We start from the raw sequence: 17,712 nt of genomic DNA, 5'->3' as shown, positions 1-17,712 counted from the left end.
TCTTGGAACTGACTTTTAATATCTATACTGTCCAGAGTAGGCCCACCATTTTGAAATATATGTCGTATATTAAACTTAGTAAGCAGACATCTGTCAATGACTGAATAATAAAATAACAGAATCAGATGGCAGGTGACTAACTGATCAGTGTATTATGATACAAAGCGAAAGCATGCTAATGGAACACAGCTGAACTGCAGTGGCTTAAAGTGTATTTAAAAAAAAACAAAAAACATCTCATTGAATTTTGACCTGTTACTGTTGTGTTCCCATTCAGGTGCATCTGAAAGAGGACGCCAGCCGCATGTTGGCGCTGAGGATCATACGGAAGAGAGCATTAGTGAGCCCTAGCCAAAGAGAACGAGTCCTGGCCGAAAAACAAATCACAATGGATGCCCACTGTCCGTTCATAGTCAGGTGTGGACTCGATACCCATGTTGACCGAACACTTCCTGCCCATAACTTCTAAAGGAGAAGCTAAAGAAGAGATCCTCGACGATGCCTTCTCAACAAATAGCATCTTTACCGTTGCCGTCTCAGCAGGTGGCATCGTAACAGGGAGACCACTCGGACACCGTTGTGAGGGGTCAGAGTGAAGTTAGACATCCTATGTTCTGCAGGTTGTTCCTCTGCAGGGATGTCACTAATAACCGAGAAACGATCGTAACTAGCAAAGCCAAGCACTTCTCTGCAGCGGCTATGCACTCGCAGACATAAGATCTTAGGTGGATTATCCCTGAGTTAGCGGTATATCACCCAAAGTGTCTAAATGAACGGTTTTATATGGGATTCTGTTTTTTGTACAATTGAGCTTGTGCGCATCCATTTGAAAACACGTCTTCTCTCCTCTCAGGTTGTACTCTACTTTCAGAGATGCTAAGTGTCTGTACATGCTGACGGAGGCATGTTTAGGCGGAGATCTGTGGACCTTGCTAAGAGACAGGTGGCTGTGGTCTAAACTCCTAAACTCCTACATCTAATTCAAAACCTAAACATTAGATTATTTGTTATTTGTGCTTTTATACAAAAGTAATATATTGCAGAATATTATTTTTGTTGTCTGATTGCAAAATATTTCATTTCCACATGGCTTTGCATCCTGGATATATTAGCTGTACGTTTTTTGTATTCAGTCTGTACGTTACCTTAAAGTCAGCAGTCACTGTGCAGCAGGTTTGGGACGAGGGAGGGGGTTTAAAGGGTTAAGTTATTCTCCATGAGTGACAGTCCGTCCTCGTTTCAGGGGTCCGTTTGAGGAGAGCGTGACGTGCTTCTACACAGCCTGTGTGCTGGAGGCTCTGGCTTGCCTCCATGACCGAGGTGTCGTTCACAGAGACCTCAAGCCAGAAAACGTCCTGCTGGACCAGAGAGGATACGCCAAGCTGGTGTGGTGTCCAATGCTTCAGAACTGGCAAATAATGAGAAAATGCTCTTGATAAATCTGCCATTTCTTTAAGGAAATTTTTGTTCTAGACATTAATGAGCCCCTCCCTTCACCAACTCTCTCTCTCTCTCTCTCCCAGTCGGGATTTGCCTGTGCTAAGAAGCTGGACTCTCTGCACAGGGCCTGGTCCTTCTGTGGGTCACCAGGTCACCAGGCCCCAGAGGTCATCCTGCAGAAAGGTCACAGCCTGCCCGCTGACCTCTGGGGTTTAGGGGTGTTTGTGTATGAGCTACTCAACGGCAGGTGAGATTGGCAATTCAGTTACAAAATCTCTATTAGACTACTACCTAGACCTAATCTCTATTTTAGACTACTAGACCTAATCTGGACAAGAGTGTCTGCCAAATGCCGTAAATGTAAATATAAATGTCACCTAATGTGGGAATAGCGTCTATTCTGTTAAAACCTTGCAAGCACATTATTATAGAACCATCACAAAAGAGCTGAAAGACAAGTCAAATCTGTGAACTCGCCCATAGATGAATAAATCTAATCTGACTGAACTATGGTTTAATCTATAACTAATTAGAAGCGTCTTTATGTCAGGGAAACATATGGAGAATCCCACAGATTTAGCTCCTCACAATCTATTTTAAATGTTCTCTTTATCCGTCTGGTTCCGCGGGTATTCATTTTCATCTCATATTTCAGCTCAACTCATATTACTCATATCCGCCTTCACAAGCACACACACACACACACACACACACACACACACAAAGACTCAGCAAGCCTGTTACAGACAGATTGAGCCGTCAAACCCAGCTTTGGTAGCAGAGGTGAGTAACCGGCTGTGTTGAATGCCTTTGATATGTCAGTACGAAGAGGCAGCACACACCTGTTTATTTCCTAAATAAAACCGAGCTCGGCTGCTAAAAAAAATGTATCCATAACTGTTATTCATTCCCTAAAACTGAGTGAGGTGCATTAAAATAGCAGGAAGGCATGAAGCTGTCTTTTGAATGCTGGTAAGGAATGACAGGTTTTAAATATGCTGGTTACAGAGTGGCTGTACTGCATAGTATTGCTGATATTCCCAACTTTAAAAATGATTCCAGAAATAATAAGCATATTAAAACGGGATCCTGAGTGTGTTAGCATTTTAGCAACAAAAAGGAGATACATCTTTAGAATAATTCTCATACAATGTCTCTTTAAAATAATTCCCTTACAGTGACTGTTTAGAATAATTCTCATACAATCACTCTTTAAAATAACTCCCTTATAGTGACTGTTTAGAATAATTCTCGTACACTGACTCTTTAAAAATAATTCCCTTACAGTGACTGTTTAGAATAATTCTCATACAATGACTCTTTAAAATAATTCCCTTACAGTGACTGTTTAGAATAATTCTCATACAATGACTCTTTAAATGGATTCCAGAGAAAATAGATTTCCCTTTAGATGAATTCTCATATAGTGTCTCTTAATAAATTAATAAATTAATTCCAGAGAAACTGTCCAATGCTAAAGTTACTGAGAACTGGCTGTTCTACACATTTAGGAAGAGCAAACGTCTTCTACTATTCCGGTTTGAAGACATACAGAACTGTAGGGAATCTCATTAATATTCGCACTGGCCGGTTCCTCCCTCAGTTCTCCACACACTGTAAAACGTTTATCTTCTGTCCTGTATTTACATGTGAAACAAATCCTGATGTGAGATCCCGTACCTCTAAAAAAATTAAATAAATAAAAAAGTCACGTGACCCGAAGACTGTTGAACGGACTAAAATGTATTTATATTCTTTTTCAAAGCGGATGGACAGACGCTTGGCACAAAGAATACTGAGTGTGAGTTCCTAACCCACCGCGGGCGTGAACGCGTTTAATGGGTCTGCAGGTGACGAGGAGAAAGCGGGAGAGCACGCCACACTGTTTATGTTATTTATCTTCTCCACTGGAGCTGACGGCACAACGCCTTCATCAAAAAGCACACTGACCGTCAATTCCAAACCTTTCATCCATCCAAGAGTTGAGAATGCAAGCAGAGCGTAGTCAGGGTCACTGTGTGACACATAAAAAAAGACGAATTGTGGATGTATAAGAAAACATTTTATATATATAAGATCATTTAGTAAACACAGCTTTCATACATGTTCATGTAACCATTTTATAGTGTGCATATTTGAAATGTGCATCCAGTGTACACATGTGGATTTTTGCAGTGGTGGAGTTACATGTGTCCCCGATCCTCCCCAGTCCCCCGTTCACAGGTGCCGACCTGCTAAAGACCTGTGCAGCGGTTCTGAAGGGGATTGATGCCGTGGAGTTCCCGAGGTCGATCAGCAGAGCCGCGGCCGAACTCGTCAAGGGGCTTTGCAGGTAGTGCCGCGGTCCAAGAGCGATGTGCTTGTGCCACTTACACTGACAGTGCATGTCTGTGCCCTGCAGCTCTGAGGACAGCCAGGGGTTTGCTCCGCTTCAGACGATGGCTGAGTTTCCATGCGAGTTGCTCAGACACTTGACTCTCATTGGAGGAAATTCCTAAACAAGCACTTCATGTTGTTATATTAATCATTAAAATAATGGGGCCATACAACATAGGGCCAACGAATTGATGAGAATAGCTTGAACCTTACTCTCATCATGTATTTTGTGTGAGCCTTTAATGTCTTGGAATATTGTTACATTATCAATTAAAGGAGCAATATTTTTTTTCTAGTAATTCTTCTTCACATTATGAAACTGCCATTATACTGACACCTAGTGGCCTGGATGTATCAGAGGTACCGTTCTAAATCTACATTAAACATGGTTGCGTCTATGTGGAGGTCCCACAGTATGGAACATAAACTTGATCATTCAGGAACTACAAAGCCCTCTGATCTCATGTGAGCAGCACATGGGCAGGAAAAAATGTTTTTAAAAAATCCCTTTCAGACATATTGTTTGCTACTTTATGCTGGTAAAAATGACTGATTGCTCCTTTAAATATGTGTTGGCATATTTGTGGTAATCTGTATACCTCCCCCAAAAAGGCTATTTAAAAGCTACTTTTTGGAGGAAAAGGAATTGATTCCTCTGTCATTCAGGGTAACACACACACACACACACACACACACACACACACACACACACACACACACACACACACACACACACACTGTCTCTTCTCTCAGAACAGATGTGCTCTGCTTTAGGAGGGTGTGTGTGTCTGTCTGATGCTGCTCATTTATCATCCCCCTTTCAGGGAGGACCCCAGCAAGAGACTGGGCTGTGGGACCCTCCTCAAGGACGTCCGTGGACACAAGTAAGCACCCCGTGAGAGGTGAAATGCGAGCACTCGTTAGAGAGCAAAACAGACAGGGTGGAAGGAGAGACAATGATTATGCCTTTGTCTGATTTTTGACGCTTTTCAGGTTTTTCGAGGGGTTTGACTGGGAAGGTCTCCTCATGGGCTCACTCACTCCACCAATAGTTCCAAATGTAGGCAACACAGGCCCTCTTCCCATCAAAACACACATTATTAAAATTCACCAAGAAACCTTTTACGTTGTCAAGCTCAACCTGCTCTATTTTTTGTTTTTTTTGTTTTTGCATCGCAGGTTCACAGTCTATTGGATTGTAGTGGCGCCTGTTCTAGCAGCGAGAGCCACACAAATTTATCTCCCGTAGACGACTCGGACTGGGACAAGGATTTCTGATCCATCCTTTGGTCAGATATGGATTAGGCAGATGGACAAATCCTAACGAACGTCTTTAATACTGAGAGCGCTCTAGTTCATCTCGTGATGGATTGTTTCCGCCCACCGAATGCAAGCGTGCGAAAGCTGAAAAGGGAATTCCTTTGTACTTGGTGATCATTGTGGCGCAGTCCAGTCATCCTGTTTCTAATGTTTGGGTGTTATCTGTTATCTTCCCAGTAAAGCTCGTAGATGTGACATGAATGTGGAATTACCGTGGTGCCACAAAAGGGTGAAACGGGTTGCAAATTTTCAGCACGAAAGAAAGTTGTGAAGAAAATGTTGTGATTACCCGTCAGGGCGAGACGGATAATAATTAGCAAAAAAATAATGCAAAAATGCAAAATATAAAGTCTATAGTGTAAACACTTTTATTCCGGTTGGCCTAAGTTTTTGTGACGTCATCCCCGGTTAAAGAGGGCGCGAGGGCGGGTTTGTGGTTCGAGGAGGCACGAGGGGCCAGCTGGGATTTAGTCGCCACGGCGTCTGCAGAAAGTAAAACTTTGTGAAGAGGCGCGAGCTACGTCCACTATAGGTAAGACCAGCTTTCCTAAAAAAAAAAAAACAAAAAAAAAAACGCGCATAACGTTTCGGAGGCTCCCGACACTGTCGTGCGAAGATCTTAAATGTTTTCTGCGAGGCGTCGGCGTTTAAGAGCTGATTCATTCATTCATTCGTCGGGTCACACACGCACCGGTTACTGTGTGTCGTTTCTGGGCTTTTCACAAAAGGTAAGGCTGGATCAGGCGAAGTTTTACACTGGCTAGAGTTAAACCGTAAAGGTAACGTTTTATTTGCAGTACGTGTCGGTAGCGTCTAAGCATGGCACGTGGATGCATTTTGCGATCATAGCCACTTTTACCACGACAGGAAAAGGATTTCTCTGTATTTTAATTTATTATTTTTTTTGCTATCGTGACACAACCGGAGATACAAATCGTGCGAATATGATTTAAAAAAAAATTAAACACAGTATTTAAGCTCCGCGTCTTTACAGGCCGCGTAAAACGCGCATCCTTCGTCCCGGGCTGTTTGCTTGGCGTGCCCGATGATAACATGCACAGTCCTTTAGCTAGTGCTGGAGCAGAGAGAGAGTGCTCACACAGCGCTACTGGAAAATCACGTATGTATACCTTACTCATAAAAAACCTTCCTTTTTTAATATGAAAGCGAAGGTAGTTAAGTGGAAGACACCACCGTGCGTGGCCTGTCATTGTGTGGTTAGTTATTCCAGTGCAATACAAGCATTTCTTCACTTTGTTCTGCCCCAGTGTACATGGGAAGATGCATCGCACCTGGGCAGGATGTGTGAAAATACGTCTCACACCAGCAGGCTAAACGCTACCAGTGACTCAAACGTACTGCTAGTGCCCAGAGTCGTCTGTCCAGTTTAGACAAATGCCAAAAGTATCGGCTAACGTTTTTCTAGTTCTCCAAAGGGCTCAAGCATACGCTGCCAATAGCTTTTTTTACGGTATTGTGCTGAAAACCAGCCCGTCCCAGCAGATTAATGAAATGCGCATCTTTCTCCTCACCGCCTGTCCCCTTCACAGAACCCCCTTATTGTGTCTGAGTCTTATAGTGCCTTGTTCTTCACGCTTCATTTAGGAATCGCAGCCGGAAAACACCCGGACCATTGACCTGTCAGCCCCGTGCGTCTCGCCCGTTCGCCGGGTCTGCGTAGCTGCCCGGTCCCTCGCTTTTCCCGCGCCCTTCTAACGAAGCGGCACAGGAACCCCGAGTCCTGCTGGACCGTCCGTGTCGCTCGACGTACAAGCCTCTCGCGCCTCCGTCGCTGGCCACTGCGTGCTTTGACGCCAGAGCCTGGGTGGCGCTCGCGGGCAAAACCGCTCTAGCGCGAAGCCCGGAGCTGCACGCTCCCGCGCGCTATACAAGGAGCAAAGGGCAAATAAAAACAATGGAAACGCAATCAATCACACACCGTCGAATGTCATGGAGTTGGTTATGTGATCTGGTGTTGATCGATGATGAGTAATTGTAGAGGTAGTCTGACAGGTGTGGAAGGTGGAAGCCTGTACGCGAAAGCAGCAGGGGGGGGACTTGGTTTGCTCGTCAAACAAATGCGCAACATTGACGGGGAGGCTCATTTTGAGCACTTGCGTTCTTTTGGTCCGACACCCATTCCATATGTCCTGACAGACTTTTCCCCTGGCCAATAAACGATCGTGACTCGTCGGCGTCGCCAAACTGACCGGCTGTTTCGGTTTTCGAGCGCTACGCGCGCTCGCCCACGACCCGTGGAAGCAGTCTGCGCCCGAGCGTCTCGTCCCCAGCTCCGTCCCTTTGCTCCGCGTGCGCAGTAGACGTGAACCAGACTTGTCTTCTCCGGTGACCGTCATGGACGAGCGTATTCGCCTTTCAGGAGTGTTTCGTTCGCCGGCGCATCCAAAGGCGCATGAGATTTAAATGTTAGTCATTAATAGAGTGTCTTTGGGAACAGGTAAAAATGACGAAAAACGTTTTCAATCTCGTCGGGGGGGGGGGGGGGGGGCAGGTATGGGTATGTTAGGAGGGAAGTTATGTACCTGGGAAAGGACAAGGTTGGGAGGGATGTCCCCGATTTCCCCCTCAAGCTGGACTGCCTGTTCTTTGCACAGTTGGCTGCTCCCCTCGAGCACCCCATCAATATTTTATACAGTTGTGGTTGTCCTGGCCATTGCGTCAACTGGTCCAACTCCGGCCCCAAGGCCAAGACGCTGCCGGAGCACTGTGAGCGTTCGGTTGGATGGAGCAAATCGTTCCCGGTGGGTCTACAGCCCAAGACCCTCGTCAAGCATAGGGTTTTGTAGAAGGATGGGGGGGACTCATGCGGTTGTGGGCCTGGACGAGGAGGACACATGGTCCAGAGTACCACCGAAAGGGTTAGACAACTGGCTGGAGGACCTGAATTGGCAGTGCGTGCATGGCACACACGTTCTGTACAGGCACGGGCTTACTAGACTCCCGCGTTGCCCACGGCTCGACTGCGCTGGAGAAGAAACCCTCAGGCATGTTTTTTGGGACTGTGGGTATGCGCAGGAGGTCTGGAGCAAGGTAGCCGACCTGTGCGGGGCATTGGACCTGCAGGGGTGGCCCCAGGATACCGGGCCTTCCTTCGCGTCCCGGATATGGGAGCTGGTCAGCATCGCCAAAAAAGAACTTTGGAATGCGAGGACCAGCCCCATCCAAAAGGGGACATGCCTGGACACCTGGGGATTGCATAAGAAAGTCTGTGTGGATTGGAAATTCAGGATGGAGCGTGACGTCATTCGGTGGGACTACGACGCGGCGAAGGAGCGGTGGAAGGGCCTCTTCGAGCTGTAGGCCCCCCGAAGTTTTTAGGGTTTTAGTTGAAAAAGGTTTTAAAATTTAGCTGAGACTCTGCTCCATCCGGTGGTTCCAGCGAACCACTGCTTTGTTTTATCCACCATGATGGAGCCACATGATGTAACGGGGTTTTAGATGGAAATTGTATGTCCAGTTTTTTACTAATAAGCGTGTGTGTGTTTTTAGTTATACTTTTAAACCTAACATTTAACACTTATTTATTATCGTGTTTTTATTTTATCATTGCATGCCCTGTTTTTTTTAACTAACTATGGATATACTTTTTAAATGTAAACTTTATCTCTATTATGGTGGTAGCATTTTAGTGGTGTTTTATAGTCTGTCTGTCTTATGGGGAGACCGTTTTAACTGTTTTATGGTTTGTTCGTTTGCCCAGGCACAGTGGGCCGAGTGCGATCTTTTAATGGACATTTTATCACGGACATTTTTATGAACTTTAAAATACTCCCATGTAATTGTTACATGGGGTGACCGTGATATTTTATTTGTCCTGGACTTTTAGTGGATTTTTAAGTATGATGCTGTATTTTATGTTTGATTGTGAATAAATAAATCGACAAAAAAAAATCTTTGGGAACAGGTAAACCTGTTGTTCACAGGACATTTGTAATCTCGTGGTGGTGTATTTATATTTGCGTACTTCCAGCTTTTTCGGTGAGAGCGTTACAACGGTAAGGGAGGATTCCTTAAAGGCGCAAATATTCCTCCTTGACTGCGGGACTTTATCGCAGAGTTTCGGGCTCTGCCAGGTGCCGTGTCCCGCGCGCGAAGTTGGCCCTTTCCTCGGGGAATGCGCGCTGGCTTTTAGCAGGGCGGCTGACTGATGGCTTCTGTGTTTGACTGCTTTTGTTCGGCGGCCACCCCACCCCCGGACGGCGCAATAGCTCCGGTCTTCTTCTCTCCCAAGGCCTTCACACTCGGGACAGGGCCTTTTATTAACGCGTGCACGCACGAGAGCGCCTTTTATTATCGCGGGTGCACGAGGGAGCGCGGGAGACGCGTTTATCTGCAGCCTCGCGGAGCTGTGAAGGAGAGGGGAGCGGAGAGCCGCCCGTCAGCCCCTCCGCTGGGCTCTTGGCTGCCCTGTGGAGTCGCGTTAAACGTCGCGTTGGGTATTTGATTGTGAGCCAAGCTGTGGGTTGGGCGGCGGCGGCGGCGTTGTCTTCCGTTTTATTTTCAGTATTTCCAAATAATCGAGTTTGACGCCACTCGCTGCTTTTTGTGAGCGTTAGAGTTGATGCAGTTGTTGGGAGTCTCTGGATGTAAGGAGTTAGAAGAGGTAGTAACTGGCACGAAGCCGGGCAGCGGGTGCTGGCAGCGTTGGCGTTTTGCGATGGAGACGGAGTGGGATGGTTTAAGGGGTGATGACGTTACTCTTTTATTCCTGACATTAAGAGGAGCGAGTGAGGGGCGGGGGCGGGGGAACTGGGTGAGAGGTGAAAGTGGGTGGACGAGGGCGGAGGGCTGTTGTGCTGTAATGAATAGCACAGCAGGAAAAGGAGCGCGCCGGAATGCCACAGGCTTGGAGACGGCCCCGCACGGGAATGATGGGGCAGCCCGCTGTTGGGGTTATTGGTGTCTAAGTGCGCACGTCGCTCGCACCGGTCACTCTCTCTCAGACGTGCACTCGCATCGGGATTGTGGTTGGTCGTTAGAGAGCTGCTACTGTGTCCCTGACGCGCACACACAGAAGCAGTGCGTTATGGAGGGATGATCTGAGCTTCCCTCGACGCCAAGCTCAACACTTCATCCATTTCTTCTTTCTCTTCATTTGCTGTCTCCTTCTTTTTCTTTTGTCCTCCTTGACTCCATTTCCTGCCATGTCAGTGTGAGTTCTGTGTCTGTAAATGGCCGAGGGTAACCCAAACGCCTGCTGCAATCCAACCAATCAGCAACCAATCATGCCAACAAGACTCAGAAGTTTGGCCATGTGTCTGCCCTGTGTGGCCAGCACTTTGTTAGCCATTTTCAGTGTGGTCCTAGTGTTGAAGACACTGGAGGGAATTAAAAATCTAATAAACATATAAAACAATAATCCATCTTTTGGACTGTCATCACATTCCATCTGTAATTTTTGCAGCTTTAACACACCTGACTCAGCAGGTCGGCCAAATGCTGTGTGTACACGGTGAGCTTTAAACCACATTAGGGGAAGCGCCCGGCCTACCGCAACGGGGAGGGGACATTTGGCTGCAGCTAAAGACACCCAGGCAGGGTTTGGGTCTCTGGGGTTCAGAATTTAAAATGTGCAGAAAGTGCTTTTTGTGCTGGTGGAAAAAGGTTTGGATACATAATGGTTTAGTCTCTCTCTCTCTCTCTCTCTCTCTCTCTCTCTCTCTCTCGCTCTCTCAGCTATGCAGTGGCGGGAGTGGCTCTGTTCCCTCGGTGGTGGAGTGGGGCGCTCGGACTTGGAGGACCTTCGCAGTGTGCTCCCCTCTTTCTTCCCCTCGCTCTTTGGCCTCGGAGCACTGGCCTCTCTGACGGCCTACTGGCTGCTGACGCGGCCCCGGTCCATCCGGCCGCCCTGCGACCTGCGAGCGCAGTCCGTTCCAGTCCAGGTAAAGGCCGCTCACCCGGAGACCACCTAGCGCGCTACACCAGATCTGCTGGGGCCCCGATCCGGAATCCTGACTACGTCACGTGTGGCCGTGTCTGCTCCTTCCGCTAAGCCGCCGTGTTTGTGTGTGATCCTCAGGGGGATGCCAGTTGCCGGCGATCCGCACTGTTGAGGGACGACAACCTGCTGGACTTCTACTATGAGGACACCAAGACGGCCTACGAGATGTTCCAGAGAGGGCTGAGGATAGCAGGCAAGTGCAGCTGTCCCTGGAGCCATTAAGGCACTGTGGGCTGGGCAGGGCAGCTCCCTTTTCGCTCCTTTTACCCCCTGCGTGCATCACCACACCGTGACTGGCTGATCTTTTAGGGGCTTTGGCACACGGCCGACCGCTCCAGGAACGGAGCAGGTGTGAGGTCTGAGGTGTCTGCTGGCACTGGAAGCGAAGCAAAGCTGGTTTGCGCAGCAGCTGCCCTGGCAGGTCGGCTGCTGTCTCTCCTATCCTAATCCTGAGATGTCTCGCAGGGGACAGGCCGTGTCTGGGGTTCAGGAAGCCAGGAGAACCGTACCAGTGGATCTCCTACACCGAGGTGAGGCTACAGCCTGTTCACAACACGCTTGTTAGAATGTGGTGAGCAGAAATCCCTTGTAACAGAAGATGACTGCAGTACTGTGTGTGTGTGCGCACACACACACACACAACTACCTACCTGAGGTTTCCCCCATCATGCCATACAGTCCTGTAACTTCAAATCCTGTATTACATCTGGTCATGTGCTATCACGCCACAGGTGACGCACAGGGCCCAGGTGCTCGGCTCAGGACTACTGGCAAAGGGATGCCAGCCCAACCCAAAGCAGTTTATAGGAATCTTCTCCCAGAACAGGCCAGAGGTATGAAACACATACACAAGCTCATATTTGCACCACAAACATCAGGATCTTTTTGAAGTACAATTATGTACACACACAAGCTTATTTGCCTCTCTCTATTGGACCACAAGCATCAGAATGTTTTTGAAGAACGATTACGACCAAACGCGTGTATAGCTAACATGCCTGACATGACTAATCATAAGGGAATTAAAGCCTATAAATTTGCATGAAGCTCACTAGCTTTGTTGTCGTTTGACTCCCTCTGGTGGTCACAGTGGGTTATTGCAGAGTTGGCCTGCTACACTTTCTCCATGGCCGTGGTACCTCTGTATGACACACTGGGCCTGGAAGCTATGGTGCACATCCTCAATCTAGGTAGGGGTGTGTGTGTGTGTGTGTACCATTTAACACTCATTGCAGAGCCGATTTATTTAATATTTACCTCTGTGCCTCTGCCTAGCCGAGATCCCTCTGGTGATCTGCGACAAGATGGAGAAGGCCGAGTCCATGCTTGCGAATAAGGAAACTGGGGTGACACCCGCTCTGTCCTGTCTGGTGCTCTTCAACCCCATCAGCGCTGCCCTGGTGGAGCGGGGGAGGAACTGTGGCGTGGAAGTTCTGCACCTGTCGCAGCTCATGGTCAGAGGGGGCGTGGGATCAAATCACTGCTTTGACACATTTCATTGTGCATACACAGTCACCAGAGACAGTGTTTGAGCACAGGAAGAAGGTTGATGGTTGCCTATGGTAATAGTAAGTTAATTCAATTGATGGGGACTGCATCCTGTGCACTTCCTGTTATGTTGGGGTGAAAGTAATCTGTTTGTGTTTCCTGGCAGGCTCTGGGCAGGGATAATCTTCGCGCTCCAATAGTAAGTGTTCGCTCAAATGTTTTCCTTCCACCAGGGGGTGCTGAGCTGCAAGACAGTGCTCAAGTGTCCTTGTGTCCAGAATGCGTCAAGTTATAGCACTTTTGGTCACTAGTCCAAGATCCTTCACGTATGTGATTATGATCTGTCTTCCTGGGCATATTTGTGTCCCAAATCCTATTGTTTATTAATGTTAAATTGATCCGTTTCGCAAGACTGTCTACTCGAGGTCCAGTATTTGTGATCTAGATTTGGCTTCAGAATTACAGATGACTAAGTAAAGAAGGTTGACGTCACATGGTCCACGCCTGCCCAAACGCGCAGACTTCCTCAGATCTGTCCTGAGCAGGCGTCTCCGTGAAGTCTCGCCCGTGTTAATGTGGTTGTCTGGTGAAATGCTCCGAGTGTTGAAGCAGTGCTTGCGTGTTTTACTGCAGCCCCCTGAGCCTGAGGACCTGGCGGTCGTGTGTTTCACCAGCGGGACCACAGGTACACACATCGCTAGTGTTTGCTACAAGCTAGTGTTGGCGGCTGCAGTGGTAGCTCAGTGGTTAAGGTACTTGACCTGTAATCAGAAGGTTGCCGGTTCAAGCCCCACCACTGCCAAGTTGCCACTGTTGGGGCCCCTGAGCAAGACCCTTAACGCTCAGTTTCTCAAGTTGTACTCAGTCATAACTGTAAGTCGCTTTGGATAAAAGCGTCAGCTAAATGCCGTAAATGTCCCGATGGGTGTGTCTTGTTTGTTACGTCTCCGTCAGTTAGAAAGCTTTAGTTTCTGATGTTAAATCAGAAACAGAAGTGCTCAAGTCTGACCTGTGACTTTAAATATCCAATCACACCACAACTGGTGATGTCAACATTTTCACACACCACACATTGATAAAGTGTGTTGAGCTAGGAGCAGTAGTGTTGAAGGAAACCTGTGGTAAACGATTCGTTTCCTGTTCGTTCAGGAAAGCCCAAAGGTGCCATGATCACCCACGGCAACATTGCCTCCAACACGTCCTCCGTCATCAAGATCCTCGAGGTCCGTGTGCTCTTCCTCAAACATCGGCTCCCCAGGCCGCTGACACCATTACCTCGGAGACCTCGGTCCTGTCCGTATCTGCCACACACGCTGAAGATGTGTCTTCTGTCTTCTTGCTGCCCCTTGTTACGCCATTACCCGCAGAATGCTGTACATCTCTCTCTCTCTCTCTCTCTCTCTCTCTGTGACCCCTCTTAGTTGGGTGCTAATGTTGGTAACTGGCTTATCCAATCAGATGCTAAATTCTAAACTCTTCAGTCTGGCAGAGCGGAAGACAAATCGCACGCTTAAAACACTTCAGGGTGTCTTTTAAAAAAATATTCATTTTTTAAAATTCAGTTGCCCATTTTAAATGTGTTTTAAGCATTTCATCGTCCCGTTTCCACTGGACTGTGTGTCTCACCGTTTTGGGTGATGCGTGTTGTCTGTAATTGCAGGGCTTCTTTGTGATTCGCCAAGAGGACGTGTCCATCTCGTACCTGCCCCTGGCCCATATGTTCGAGCGCATGATTCAAGTAAGCCTGCCCATTCTAGCATGCAAGCGTCAGCATGGCACCTGGGCTCATCTTTTTGAACCTCCCTGTGCCACAGGTCAAGGGTCAGGGAGTGTATCAGAGTTCAGAACTAGCAGCAGGGAATTCGTAGTCCTAAGGGCACAGATGCCTTTTTTAGCTAAAGGAGGTGAACAGTGAGTCATGGACATCTTGCCATAAAGTCTGTTAATATAAGCAAACGTTTTGGCTTCATCATGTGAGCAAAATCCAAGTTTCGTTGCGTATTGTACTGTTTCAGTTAAATGGCACAACGCGAGCGTCGTTAAGCCCATAGCTAATAAGACATGCGCGAGTGTCTCTACGGTCTTCCTCCCTTCTTTGGTGCACCATGTGTCCTCAGGTGTCCATGTTCGTCCATGGAGCGAGAGTGGGCTTCTACCAGGGGGACGTCTCCCTGCTCATGGACGACATCAAAGCCCTGCGACCCACCTTCTTCCCCGTGGTGCCCCGCCTACTCACCCGCATCTATGACAAGGTGATGGTGCTGACCCAGCTGTTACTGGTGATCTGTGATGAGGTGATGGTGCTGACCCAGCTGTTACTGGTGATCTATGATGGTGAGGACACAACTGTTATCGGTGTTGCTGGTTTGCGATCATCGCTCGGTCTGGTCTGTTGGGCACGTGGACCAGAAGGTTCAGATTCACGCAGCCTGGGCACGTGTCGTGATTTAGGAGTTGATGAGAGAGCTCGTCCAGGCCTCTCAAGTGTTTGGGTGTGTAAACGCATCCTATGTGTGCAGATCCAGGGCTCGGTGACGTCACCGCTGAGGAGGGCTATCCTGCACTACGCCGTGAAGCGCAAACAGGCCGAAGTGAACAGCGGAATCATCCGGAACAACAGCCTGTGGGACCGACTCATATTCAACAAGATCCAGGTGTCCTGCTGCAGAACTGCCCCGTGCCGTGGGGCTCTCATGGGCTGCCTATCCCCAGCGCCCACTCATGCTGCTCTCTCCACCCCCACAGGCCACCCTGGGGGGCAGGCTGCGCTTCATCCTCACCGCCTCCGCCCCAATCTCCCCTGCTGTGCTCTCCTTCCTCCGGGCCACCCTTGGCTGCCTGGTGAGTGTGTGTTTGTCCCAGTACTAGTAACAGGAGCTGCAGGGGAATGGGCTGATCTTAACGGAGCTTGTTTTTTCATGGGTGCAGATATTTGAGGGCTACGGTCAGACTGAGTGCACGGCAGGCTGCACCTTCTCCATGCCCGGAGACTTTAGCGCAGGTAACGCCCCGCCTCAGCCTGCCGGTACTCCCACGAACGTGCGTGTGTGGCAACTTTGATCGGCGCATGCGCCAGGCGTCTGGCTGAGTGTCTGACGCACGTAATGCGCTCGACATTACAGGCCATGTTGGACCTCCTCTGCCTTGTGCCATGGTGAAGCTGGCCGACATTCCAGACATGAGCTACTACGCCAAGCGTGGACAAGGAGAGGTAAATGCACACAGTTAAACAGCAGTAATTACAAAACCCTGGACTGGATTTGGATTCAAACACCTGGATTCAAACACCTAGTACAGGGGTTCACAGGAAGGAAATCGTCTGTGTGTGTGTGTGTATGTGTGTGTGTGTGCATCAGATCTGTATCCGTGGACCCAGTGTGTTTCAGGGGTACCTGAAAGATGAGGAGAATACAGCCCAGGCTCTGGATGGCGACGGTTGGCTGCACACAGGAGATGTGGGACAATGGCTGCCGGTTAGTGCCGGAGGCCCTGCCCACTGCCACATCAATGCCCCGCCCACTGCTACATCAACACGCCTTCTATAATGATGCATTGCTAACATCCATCCACATCACCACAGTCACTCTGGATGTGCTGTATTTTTTAAATTCTACTGTATTTAAACGTAACAGCAAACCCGAGCACTAGCACGCGGACGCGTCTCTCTGCTCTGTTTAGAACGGGACCCTGCGGATCATAGACAGGAAGAAGCACATCTTCAAGCTGTCCCAGGGAGAGTACGTGGCTCCGGAGAAGATTGAGAACATCTACATGCGCAGCGTTCCCGTGTTGCAGGTGTTCGTGCACGGCGACAGCCTCCAGGTGAGCACGCACCTGCCTGTTAAGGCACCTGAAGCCTGGTCCTCTGCTTCACCATGCTTCTGTCCTCCGTTTCAGTCCTGCGTGGTCGGGATTGTGGTCCCAGACCCAGAAGTGTTTGTTGACTGGGCCAGAGAGAGGGGAATTGTGGGATCCTACGAGGAGCTCTGTCAGAATTCCGACGTTAAGAGCGCTGTGCTGGAGGACATGGTTGCCATGGGGAAGGAGGCGGGGCTGAAGTCCTTCGAACAGGTGCCACCTGCACTAATGCTTGTCTCTTACCTCTGTGCTGGTATCAGCCTGGGTCCACCAGGTGTTGGTGGTACCAGAAAACCACTAGCTCGTGCTGTTTGTATCCATCTGATATTTAAGTTGTAGATGCAGCTATTAATGCATCTGTGCTATAACAGGCATGCAATTCTGCATATAAGGCTACACACCCCAATCATACAATTGGGTCATTTATGGGATTTGGATTCCTGGGGTGTAGAACTGCTATGTTTAGGGTAAACGGTTCCATCTTAGATGGATTACAGCAAATGGAGTGAATGAACACTCATCGGTGCCACGCACCAAACCCCTGTTCCCGTGTGCCTTTCTCCGTCAGGTGAAGGACCTGTATCTGCACCCGGAGATGTTCAGTGTGAGTAACGGTCTCCTCACGCCCACCCTGAAGAGCAAACGCGTGGAGCTGCGCCAGGTTTTCCGCGAGCAGATCGCGCTAATGTACAGCAAAGTGGCCGTATAGGGCGTCGGCACGCGCGTCGTCGCTCGTCCGTTAACGTTTGTAGGTAAACACTAATAGTAGCCTTCCTACCGAACTGGAAAACGTGCTGTTTTAGAGCGCACTGCGCGCCACAGGCTGCAGGACGCGAGGAGAGTCGGGGATCCGCAGTCAGCCTGCGCTGCTGCTGGTGAATTATTCATGCACGTGACGACAGCGAGGAGGAAACCAAGAGCCACAACTCCAAGTTGTACGTTTTCCCTAAAAAGTGGAATCCATGGCGGCCTAATTGAACGAGCAGATTGTATGCAGCTCCTTTAGGCCCGTGAGATCGTCTCGAGCGTCCTGACTAGCGCTCTTCGTGGCCCGTCGCACTAGTTGCGCGCGGTTTGCGCTCGGGCAGTTTTGCTGGAGAAACCGGCGCTTCCCACGGGGTGAACGGACGGCGCTTAATGACTTTCTTTTGCAATGATTCCACGGTCGTATATTTGGTGTCTGGGGTTTTAAGAATAAAGTCGCACTTTCATGGAACGATGTGTGTGCAGCGCAACTAATTTGACTTTCTCAACGGGGTAATTACTCA

General features: G+C 48.8%; 2 protein-coding genes across 2 annotated transcripts in view; both read left to right on the top strand.

Moving 5' to 3' along the window:
• The window catches only part of prkg1l (protein kinase cGMP-dependent 1, like), a 22,054-nt gene extending 16,552 nt beyond the window's left edge, over positions 1-5,502 (top strand). The window contains exons 15-22 of the mRNA XM_081703694.1: positions 278-417; positions 854-943; positions 1,244-1,385; positions 1,524-1,687; positions 3,650-3,772; positions 4,641-4,700; positions 4,810-4,876; positions 4,996-5,502. Coding sequence (XP_081559820.1) covers positions 278-417; positions 854-943; positions 1,244-1,385; positions 1,524-1,687; positions 3,650-3,772; positions 4,641-4,700; positions 4,810-4,876; positions 4,996-5,094 — 885 coding nt within the window. The 3' untranslated portion in view covers positions 5,095-5,502. The remainder of the gene's footprint in view (positions 1-277; positions 418-853; positions 944-1,243; positions 1,386-1,523; positions 1,688-3,649; positions 3,773-4,640; positions 4,701-4,809; positions 4,877-4,995) is intronic.
• A 56-nt stretch (positions 5,503-5,558) lies between these two features.
• On the top strand, positions 5,559-17,660 carry acsl2 (acyl-CoA synthetase long chain family member 2). The gene is made up of 20 exons (XM_027011214.3): positions 5,559-5,668; positions 10,834-11,039; positions 11,177-11,291; positions 11,564-11,628; positions 11,830-11,931; positions 12,189-12,288; positions 12,374-12,552; positions 12,753-12,785; positions 13,220-13,271; positions 13,736-13,809; positions 14,247-14,324; positions 14,704-14,838; positions 15,106-15,240; positions 15,332-15,427; positions 15,515-15,587; positions 15,709-15,797; positions 15,943-16,059; positions 16,265-16,408; positions 16,484-16,657; positions 17,013-17,660. The coding sequence occupies exons 2-20, from the start codon at positions 10,836-10,838 to the stop codon at positions 17,151-17,153; spliced, it is 2,106 nt and encodes a 701-aa protein (XP_026867015.2). The 5' UTR covers positions 5,559-5,668; positions 10,834-10,835; the 3' UTR covers positions 17,154-17,660.
• The last annotated feature ends 52 nt before the right edge of the window (positions 17,661-17,712 follow it).

Source organism: Electrophorus electricus, chromosome 20 (genome assembly GCF_041902795.1).
Source record: "Electrophorus electricus isolate QZ-2024a chromosome 20, ASM4190279v1, whole genome shotgun sequence".
In the NCBI taxonomy this organism is placed as follows: Eukaryota; Metazoa; Chordata; class Actinopteri; order Gymnotiformes; family Gymnotidae; genus Electrophorus; species Electrophorus electricus.
Note: the sequence above shows the minus strand (reverse complement) of the source record. Positions and strands in the feature narration are given on the sequence as shown.